The sequence below is a fragment of the Lissotriton vulgaris genome, chromosome 2_1, assembly GCF_964263255.1.
Source record: "Lissotriton vulgaris chromosome 2_1, aLisVul1.2, whole genome shotgun sequence".
NCBI classification, from domain to species: Eukaryota; Metazoa; Chordata; class Amphibia; order Caudata; family Salamandridae; genus Lissotriton; species Lissotriton vulgaris.
This window is the reverse complement of record NC_141687.1, coordinates 868513633-868524895: the sequence shown is the minus strand read 5'-3', so window position 1 is coordinate 868524895 and position 11263 is coordinate 868513633. Positions and strand designations below refer to the sequence as shown.

Sequence of the window (11263 nt, the reverse complement as noted above, 5' to 3'; positions counted from 1 at the left end):
CAAGCAAGCAAGCTTCATAAGTATGACAACTATTGCCAGTAACTCCTAGTATTTGTGTTTCTGTGTTGTATGTGATGTTAGTATCTTTTCTTTTACAGGGCTTATTAAAAGCAAATGGTGAGGTTCCAGGTGACTACACCTGCTTGAACTACCCGGTACATGGGTAACCATTAGTTGATAATTCTTTTTGTCTTTCTACAGGTCATTGAGCTTGTAGCAGACCGCTGTAGGCACATTTAGCCTAATATTTCACTTTTCTGTAAATACATCTTGATATTATCTAGAAATACGTGAGTAAGGTGGGGAAGTTGTGCCCCCGTCCTGAAGAAGGAGCTTGCCTCCGAAACATGTCGACGCACACCAGAGGTCCTGTTCATTAACACAACAGATTTGACCTCACACTGCACCCTTTTTTAATAGTACCAGCCAGAGTTTAGAATGAATTTTTTTCCAATATACTCATATGCCAGGTACTTTTTAAACCTTCACCACGTCCCACCACTCACTTGTAAATACACCCCACACACATGCACCACACATAGTCATTAACTATAAGTGCTCCCGCGTAGTCGTTGGTCGCAGCACGCCGCATCGCGTTAGAGGGGTGCGAAGACCCCGATGATGAAGCATGACACCAAGGGGCCTGTTGGTGTGTGAGGGGTATTTTACAAAACACTAAGTGCTTCAACACTTGTTGAACACTTCACCCTACCTGCGAGTTGGATTCTCCTTGTTTATTAAAGTATCTCTGTGGAGCAAGAATCCAACCCCCTTTGCTCTACCTCCCCCTCTTGTTTTTTTTTTTATATTTCTAACTTTCATACATGTTGCCCTATAAGTCATGTATAAAGGTGACTTGTAACAGGAAGGCATAGGATGATACTTTGATTGTTTTTTTTAACATAGTAATAGTTGACACTATTCTTACTGTTTTAGATGTTACACTGAACTGTTGGTTGATAATGTGCACATTCCTGACGATGAAGAGTTTGATACCTCAAATATCAATATTGCGGAACAAAATGAGGCGCACGAAAGGTAATTTTATAAGTTTTAATTCTGATTTATACATTTAATTTTTAACTAATACAATTGATAGCTTAGCTTTATTTATTTCCTGTATTTCAGTGAGAGCGATGATATAACGTTGAAGGATCTACTATCAAACCTTGCTTTACAAATTGACTCTGAAAAGACATGCAAGTTCAACATAAATCGGCGAAACATTTGGGATGGAGCACGTCGTGCGTTCCTTCGCAAAACCTATAAAGCAACCAACCGTATATCTGTTATGTTTACTGATTCCTCTGGTAACTCTGAAGGAGCTGTTGATTTTGGCGGCCCAACACAGGAATTTTTGCGATTGTTAATGCATCATTTACAGCACAGCAAACTCTTCGAGGGACACGAAAACAGGAAGACACTCAGTTGTGATGCCCAAGGTACCTTACATTTATTATATTCCAACCTTTCTAAACTGCTCAAATTCTAGAGGAGGGAAAAGATACTTATTAAAAGTGTAAATAATGTTTATAATATATTACTTACTGACTTCTTCAAAGTTTGTTTGATACCACTGATCAGGCATTCTCAAAGAATTTTTACTAAAAGGGGAATAGTGAAGGGAATACTAAACTATACTATTCATTTATGCAGCAAGAGCAGACTGATTTAAATTCCACCCACTGAATATATCCCTTGCAGCCTGTAAAACAACCTTGCTAGCATGTACTCCATTATATATTTTATGTTTGCTTTGTATTAAATGAGGGGCTAAGGTTTTCCTGCAGTAGTTACTGTTATCAATTGAGAGAAAATTTCTCTGACAAGTACTTCAAATAATGCCTAACTTTAGAGATTCTGCATTAGGTAATCTTAGTTGATGCTCGGGGGCAGCAGTGTGTATGAATTAATCACCCAAACTGTACAGATGCATCCTGCATATTTGGAAACATAGGCCCATATATCAAAGGCAATAACCCACTGCGTGAATTAGTTTGATACATGGGACTTGAGACACTGGTCGGGTCATAACGGTAGGAGTTTTTGTTGTGTATAGAAATTCCAGTCCATTGTAGATGCAGATCTTAAAAAACAAGTTCTCAGGATAGACTCTTTCCTCCACTGGAGACCATCAAGACATCTTCTTGGAGGTTTGAGAAAGCAGAACGTTTTGGGTACAGCACCTTACTTATGGTAAAGTTCAGAATATGTTGCAGCTAAAAGAAAGAAACATCTGGAAGGTCCAAAAATTGTATGTAATATTCTATTCCTGGTTAAACACCCTGTTGTGAATCTCTTTGGGTAGGAATGAGTTGTACCTTTTAATCAGAAACTACATATATAAGCACGAGGTGGAGACATTTAATCTGGGTTATTAATTCATGTCCCCAACAATCATCCTCCAAGGAATTTAACTTTGCCAGCTTTCATCCCTTATTGGAAGTTGTGCCTGGTGATGTCGGGTTCCTTGGTGAGGGAGAGAATGGGTTGGGTGTCGAATGCGTAGAGGGACGATGTTGAACCTTTGTTTCTGATGATGCCTGTGAGGGGCGCCATGTATACTTTGAAGATGGTGGGGCTGAGGCCGGAACCTTGGGGTACTCCGCATCTGGTCTCTGTTGGTTGTGATAGGAAATAAAGAAGTCTTATTCTCTGTGTTCTGTCCATGAGGAATGAGCGGATCCAGTCTAAGGCTTTTCCTTGGATGCTGGTGTCGTGGAAGCTGGTGGTTAGTTTGCGTGGGAGACAGAGTCGAAGGCTGCTGATAGGTCCAGGAGGATGAGGGCTTCCGTTTGGCCTTGGTCAAGGAGTGCGGGGATGTCATCTGTGGCGGCGAGGAGGGTGGTCTTGGTGCTGTGGTTGCTGCAGAATCCGGAATGGGAGATGTCTAGGATGTTGTTGGCTTCAATGAAGTATGTTAGCTGGGTGCTGATGGCCTTTCCGATGACCTTGGCTGCGAAAGGAAGCAGCAAGATGGGCCTGAAGTTCTTGCGGTCCGCCGGGTCTGCGAGATTTAATTTGGAGGGGGTTGACTTAGGTGCGCTTCCAGTTGTCGGGGAATGTGACGGTCACAATGGAGCAGTTGATGGTTCAATGTAGCTCGGATGCGATGGCTGTGGCAGCCCTGTGTAAGATGTGTGGCGGGCAGGGGTCTGTTGGGTGACATTGCTGGGGGTGGGGGTTGAGGCATTGCAGAGGTCTTGGTCGTCCAAGTTGTAATAGAGCGTCTTGATCTTGAGATGAAAGAAGGAGCTGAGTCTATTGCAGAGGTCTTGGGAGTGAGGGGCATCTGTTTCGCTGTTGGGTTTGTCAAATTCCTGTATGATGGAGAAGAGGTCCTTGGAGTTGTGGGTGTTGGAGAGTATTCTGTCTTTGAGGAAATTCTTCTTTGTGGATTTGATGAGTTTGTGGTATGCCGTGGTGGCTGTTTTGTAGGGGATGCGTGTTTCCGGAGTTTTGCTGTTTCTCCATGTCTTTTCCAGTCGACAGCAGGCATGCTTGGATTCTTGGAGTGCTGTGGTGAACCAGTTTGCTTTCTTGTTGTGTTGTCTTGTAGTCTTCTGGAGGGGAGCGAGTGTGTTGGTTCAGTTGACGATCAATTGGTGGAGGTTGCAGATTGTGCATGGGAGGCGACGCGTGTGCTTCTGTGTGGTGCGTTTTCTAAAGGAGAAGTGGATGCAATGGTCAGCCCAGAGCAGTTCCATGATGTGACAGAGGAAGATGCTATTTCCTCCTGCGAAGACAGGGTCAAGTGTGTGTCCTGTTGTGTGAGTGGGGGCAGAGATAAGTTGCTGCAGTCCTATGTTGCTGAGGTTCTCTAGGAGGGCGGGGGTGTTAGGGTTGTGGTGGTTATTCAGGTGGAAGTTTAGTTCTCCAAGTAGTATGTAGTCTGTGGAGGCGAGTGCGTGGGATGTGATGGGGTTAGCAATGACATTGGTGAATGGAACATGGGGCCAGGCAGTCTGTAGGTGACGGTTCCGCTGAGGTTCGTTTTTGGGTTGGTCTGGAAGTGGATGTGTTCTTTGTGGGCGAGGCATCGTCCGAGTCAGTGGTTGTCATGCAGAGGGAGCTTTTGTGGATGCTGGCGAGTGGGGCGGGTGGAGCGGTCTTTCTTCAGGATCTTGCATTTGATCATTACTGGATATAAAAAATAACCTCAACTGTCGTTACATTTTAGCATGCAAAACCTGTCGAAAGACAATGGGAGAGAAAAACAGGGTATTTACTATATCATGCAGATTTTGGTGTTTTAAACACCAAGATCTGCATGCTATTCTCCACAAACTAGTAATAAGTGTTATTGATCACAACCAATATTTAATGTACCCTATGGTAAAATTATTTATCAGGTGCCTAAAGTAACAGGTAAACTTGTAATCAGGCCATCCGTCTAAAACTCTTGTTCTCTCAAAAATATATTGGGGTCCTGATTTATAAAGTTACTGTTAAGAGTGCAGAGTCTTGAACTGGGGCCCTGATTTATAAAGTTACTGTTGTGAGTCGAGTGTCTTGAACTGCAGTGTGGAGATTCTGCACCGAGTACGGAGACTATGGCCCAAGTACAATGATTAAGCCCCGTGTGTGAAGGCTCCGCCACAAATGCCGAAACTCTGCATGCTTGACTTTACTGCACGTGTACCTTCGTGAATCAGGCTGTGGATTCTTGGATAATGTTTTCTAGATTTTATGCAATAAATTTAGTTTCAGGGATATATAATAAATGTTTTATAGATAAGCAGAACGCAATACATTTAATTTATTTTTTCTTGTTTAAGGTATGCGAAATGATGACTATTACCATGCTGGGCAAGCCCTGGCCGTTTCCCTAGTTCACGGGGGGACTGCTCCAAATTTTGTGTCGCCTGTTTTGTATCAATGTTTAGTTTCTGATGCAAAAAATGTGAATTGCAGTTTGGTAGATGTGGTAGATCCGGATACACGAGACATGTTGCAAGAGGTAAGCAATAGATAGTAAACATTTGTCCTGATGAATGTTTATCAATATTTATTATTTTGTTTTCACATAGTTGTGGGTCTATAAGTCAAAAACATGCAAATCATTTGCGTTTAATTTTGTGGTTAATAGTTATTCATGTACCTTAGATTTATGTATAATTGCCAAATGTACTATAAACGAATATGAAAAGAAATCACACTCATCTATTTGGAATTGGGTCAATCCTGAATGTCTATTCCCGGTCCTCCACACTTTTTTAAAGTTTCCAGAGCAACCTCTACGTATTTGCTACTCTCTCAACTGCCATACACAAATCCACATTCTTGCATCAGTGATCAATCAAGAACGTCCTACTGTTAACCCGATGTTGATCTATATTTCTTGGTGATACCACCAAATCAAAAGTATGTGATATGTTCTTGATATGTCAGAGTCTTCACATTACCAGAAGACAAAGTTACAGTCACATAACTAGAGTCATACCATCTACCACTTGCAGTTGCCCCATGAGACTTCCCTGGAATTGCTACAGTTTTCAACACTGACTAATAACATAATAGAAGGGGCCTTCCTGACCATGTTTCTGCAAACAATGTGATATAGGAGAGGACCTATACATCTGTATTCTGGATTAATACACTCAGTGTGGAATTTTGCATTTGAACTAAAAGAAAACCTACTGCCAAACACATTCAGGTACATTAGGCCATTGTGCTAGTCATCTTTGTCTAATTCTCTTGCACTCTTTCCCAGTTGGTGTTCCATTCAGCGAGAGAGTGTAGCTAGTGTAAAACTACAGTAGCATTAACTACAGTAGCAGTTGATACTGTTTTAGTCCATTGACTGTTAAACTTTTGGAAACATTCAACTTACTGAACAAATATGTTTATTTAGCAGATGGCCATATTTTTTGTTACTATTTATTCAAAATATAACAATCTTAATTTTTCCATAGATTGAGGATGCTTCTGCTCTTGAAACTCTTCAAGTATTGATTCAAAAACACAGCACAATTCTAAGTGTGGCAGGTTGCTTCCGTCCATTAAAATCTCTGAATGACAAAAAAGAACTATTGGAAGATATCATCAATTGGTACATTGTGGGGAGGACTGTTCCTTCACTAGTTAGGTACAGCGATATTTATATGCATATGCATTATAAAAGAATATCATTTTGACTTTGCAATACATGCATGTCCATTTTTAAAAAGTAATTACTATAAATCACTGTCCATCCTAATGGCATCGTACATATTCACACTGTCAGAAATGTCCCAAACACAGATTGTGAAATCAAGCACATCATGTGTTTCAAATATATTTTACATTTACTTTGTTTCAGTTTTTTATTGGCATTTTACAATACAACTTGTGCAGTCCTTCCTCCAGAGGGCACAAATAGAAGGCTAACCAAAATAACAGGAATCCCAACAATCCCATATGTTCAGCCCACACAGCACAAATCAAAATAAAGAAAACAAACAATAAGAAATAAAAAAAGGCCTTCCCACCTTCCCAACTTTCCCAAATAGAAATTGCAAAATAAATTATGCAACAACTACCTTCTTTTCATAGTCACAATGGGCATCAGCATACAAAGCAGAGCATCAGAGGTATTGGACTTCTCATATTCAAGTCTTGGCATCCCAAAAGGAGTTCTAAAAATGTAACAGATTCAGGGCTTGCATGTGTATGGGATAGAAAAGTAATGGCAGCCTATTGAATAAAAACTTGATTAGCAGGCCACACATTTCCTCAACGTTTCTAAATATATCCACCAGGACATTGAACAGTCTCACAGTTGTCCGAATAGACTGAGATATCACATTAACACGGGTGGAGGGTCAACTTCATTCCAATCCGCCGTCTTGTTTTAACTGACCCCAAACTATTCCACAAATTCAATTGTTCAGCAATTGTTTGATATTTTAACAAGTTACAGCATAGTCCCAACAAAGCAAAACCTGGTATATCCAAGTATCACTTTAAATTCTGTAATGATTTCCAGAAAAGGGGGACATGAGGACTTTACCACCATATGTGTTTAAAGCCTCATAATAATCCACAAACTGCCAACAAAGAGTGTTGGCCTATTTTTCAAACTGAGTAGGATATAGATCTCAATCAAATTTCACCTGATAATGAGCTTCCCTTCCTGCTAGCGTGTGCAAGATTTTTTGGGAATTACACCATTGCGTAGACCGGAGTAGTACCATCTAACTAAGGCCCTCAATGTTATCTTAAAATTCTTGCAGAGTATGAGTTGGGACCGAGGTGAGTAGCATATTATTTAGAAAGGTGATCCTAACCCTAGGCCCTCCTGCACAAACATCTCAACTGAAAGGAGATCTTTAAATCTCTGGAAGCTGCTTATTTGTTCAGGGTTGGAGAGACCAATTAGACCATTGAGTGTATCTTATACATTTACAAGAAATTTACTATTGCAGGCTCCAACAGTAAAAGTATCTCTTTTCCCTGAAACCTAACAGATAGTATGGCAGCCCCTCCCTCCTACAGGTTAATAAAGGGACCTGGATCTATTGCCCGTTTAAATGATGTATTCAAATCAATGGCGTGGGTGGAGAGGGGAATGATGTCAATGCAGATTTCTTAATAACCATGTCTAGACTATGAAAGTTGCCTTTGTGGGGGTTGCTTAAGTATGCATTCAGATTTTGACTTCCAGATCAGGTCCCAAATGTAGCATCCTATCACCACCCTTTCCATATGTGGCCAATGTTTCTCTGCATCTGTGTTTGTCAGAGCAACCACTTTACTATCGCCTTCATTTGGGCTACTCTGTGGTATAAGGGCAAGTCCGGGTATGGCAAGTCGCCCCCCATGGTTTGGTAGTCATGTATATTTATGCCTGTTTATCAGAGAGTGTAGCCCTCTCTGCCTGCCCAATAAAACAACTGTTCAACTGATTAAGGGATGCCAACAGTTTCCTGCAGACCAATATAGCATGTGCCTGGAAAAGATAGAGGACTAGAGGAACTAAGTTTATCTTAATGGAATTGAGCCTCCACAATGAAGATGGGTACAGAGAGGACCACCTCCGACAGTTCTCTCATATAACCTGAAGAAGTGGTGGAAAGTTAGCTTTGTAAAGGTCCTAAGTCTTAGGAGTTAATATAACACCCAGGTATGTGCCTGCCTTATTTGTCCATTGGTACTGGGTGTTTAGTGCTAGTTACTCAACCTTGCCCCAAGATAGTGTAAGCCTGAAAATTCTTGACTTTGCTGTGTTTACAATGAAGCCTTATACTCCCTTAAAGCGAGTAAGAAGGTGTTGAATTCAAGGGAAAAATCTTGAGGGATCAGTAAATGATTAAAGGACATCATCAGCGAACAAGAATGCTTTATGAATCTCCTGCCCAAACATTATGCTTCCGACCTCCTGGTCGGCCCTAATGAGCTTCACAGGGTTGTATGCTAAGAGCATAAAGAAGCAGTGAGAGTGGGAAGCCCGTCCTTGTCTCGACCCATTGATACCCTCTCTTTCTTCTGCAATTCACTAGGATTTGGGACATAAGATTATTGCAATTCAGCCAAACCAATGCTATAAATCTGTGATCAAACCTCTCTATAGTCCTCGTGAGGAAGACCCAGTCCACCCAATCGAAAGCTTTTTCGTGTCCAAGGCCACTATATGACCAGGATCTTATTTATGTTGACCTTTTCCACCAGCTGTTATCATATGTCTCTTAATTAGACAAATCCTGACTGTGCTGTGAAACAGAGCTATTCAGCTTTACTGCTGGAATTCCAGAGCAAGATTTAACATCAAGATTTAACAAGGGTGTCGGTCTGTAGGAAGCAGAGCTGCTGAGATTTCTTTGGTTTAGGTGTTACTGTAAGTAGGGCTTCACTCATTGTTATTGAAAGTTTGCTATTTTGTGGGATACTATTAAATAAGGTTGTTACATCAGGTACCAACACTGGTGGGTGTGTCTTAAAGAAATCACTTGTAATGCAGTTGGCCCCAGGGGCCTTGTGCATTTTAAGCTCCTTATTTGCAAGAGGTTCTATATTCGAATACCGCTGTGTTAACTCTCCACTGATTAGCTATCCCCTGTCTGTCCGGCAATCTCAGGGAGTTCAGTGTACAAAACGGACCCCAGTCTGCACTTGTGTTTACGGGGAAACCCTTGCTCCAGCACCAGAAGCTGATATCCTCATTAAAAGTGTACGTTCTGTTTACAGGGGAGCATCAGCCAGGCACAAATGTGTAGATTTAATTCAGGGCAATCACTGCGCCATGCTGCCTTGCTCATCACAATATCTTTGCTCAGCCAATTTGGGTCACTGCTGATCCCAGCCATGCTAAATATCTGTCCCCTCAATCCACCAAGCGCCTTTAATGATCAACAGGCTCTCCCCTGCAGACTGCCTCAGAGAGCCCTCTACATTACTCAGCCACAGGGCGCCATCTTACCAGGGTCGGACATAGGCAGCCTGCATCTGAGGTATTTTCTACTTGTCCCCCTTCCAGCAGTAGACAGGGTGACTAACTATCACTTGTCAGCAGAACGAAGGCCAGGGATTAAAACAGTCTGTAAAAATTCCTAAAATGGGTTTCTGACTCCATACAAATTTGATATTTGGAAGGAGTGTATTGTAGGCGTCACTTCAAAAATACTGAATCAATATAAGATGATTCAACATTTTATGACTGAAAACCAGGTGGTCTTTTCATCTAATGCATAAAATAACAATGTATTATGCAGGGTTGGCCAGGCCTTGCTAAAAGTCCAAGCACAGTTTCTAAGGTCCTATTCACACACTCCAAAGGGTCCACAGTTTGAAGTCGAAAATTGGCTGCCAAAAAGATCTGAAAATCAACAGTTTGTCCTCTACTAATGTGCATGCTGGGTTTGGTTACTTTTTTTAAAAAAAAGCTGCAGGTCATGTGCTACCTTGCTGCTAGGAAATCATCTCAAACCACAGGAGAACGAGAAGTTGCCTTTGTCAGTGGTCTCCAACAGCTAGCTTTAAATATTCCTATTTAGACTGAAGCTCGAACATAGGGCACTGAAGGATTTTTAGATATGTCATAGACATACCTTAATTTTATGATAACTTTTACATTATAATTTGACCAATAGTTCCACTATTTATGATTAGGTATTCTTTTTTCTTTATTGCAGATTAAAGGAGGGGTTAAAAACTCTGGGAGTACTTCAGGCCATGGAAATTCATAAACAACTGTTTGAAGAGGCATTCATTTGGGTGGAACACAAAATCACCACTGATATCATAAATGGAATGTTTAACATTCAATTCAGTTCATCTGGCAGTAACCACCGGTTACAGGAAGAACACATCATTGGTTACTGGAGAGATTACCTCCAAGATTGTGAAGGCAAGTGAAATTCTTTCATTTTGTTACAGCTCAACTATTGATGAGACACATCTGTTGAAACTATAATTTAAACCAGCCTATTATGGCAAACATGGTGTCAAAGACTTCCGAAAGATATTGTAGAGAAAGAGAGTTAAGGAGGAACAGACCAACCCGTTTTATTTGTACAGAGTAAAATATATAATAAGAACAAAAGGATAATGCATCCAAAATTGTAAAGTCTATACCTACTTTATTTCAATCTTCATTTTGTAAGATATGTCTATTATTAATGTTGTTCAGGCTTAATTGTAGTGTCCTGGCAGTAAAATGTTAGCTACCCCGATAGAATGATGCTTCATGTACTGCATCAAGGAAAAGTAATACAAATCAATATAGAGCATGGTTGGGTCTGCTGTGTGGGTCTCTGACAGAATAAAGCCTTTTCACAGGGGAGATTGCAGCTACCTCGAGCCCAAAGCCTTTAAGATAAGGTTATTGGCTTGTCGCAGTTGTTTATATAAACAGTGGTTTTTGTGTGTGAAGACTCAGAGAGTGTCAGATGCAGGTCTAGCAGCAGAGAATACCTATGCTACTCCATGTTGAACAGTGGGAAGACTTCTATTAACACCTTGGCTGCTATGACTTTTCCCCTCCTGTGCTGGAACCTCATCGAACCCCATTGTTCATGACGAGCTCAGCTCGTCATAAGCACAGCTCCAGTGTGCCTCATGACGAGCTGAGCTCGTCGTGAGCAGCTAAGGGGTTAAAGGGAGAGTAAGGCGAGCAGGATTGTGGAAATGGTAACATACTCTCACACCAGATCTCAAAGTGTTATCTGTTGTTAACAACAGATCATCTTGATTTGAGGAGTTTTTTGTGAAATGATGCACAGCAAATCAGCAGGGGTTTTATTATTCACATATCAACCATTACTGGAGTATTCATTTAGCAGATGAA

The 11263-nt window shown here is 41.1% G+C and overlaps 1 protein-coding gene across 1 annotated transcript; it reads left to right on the top strand.

Moving 5' to 3' along the window:
* Positions 1-922: 922 nt before the first annotated feature.
* Positions 923-10332, top strand: LOC147731324 (G2/M phase-specific E3 ubiquitin-protein ligase-like; the record flags this gene model as incomplete). The annotated part of the gene is made up of 5 exons (XM_086958724.1): positions 923-1038; positions 1129-1442; positions 4779-4960; positions 5916-6088; positions 10110-10332. Coding segments are annotated over 5 exons (1008 nt in total), but the record flags the coding sequence as incomplete, so codon positions are not given.
* Between the last annotated feature and the right edge of the window lie 931 nt (positions 10333-11263).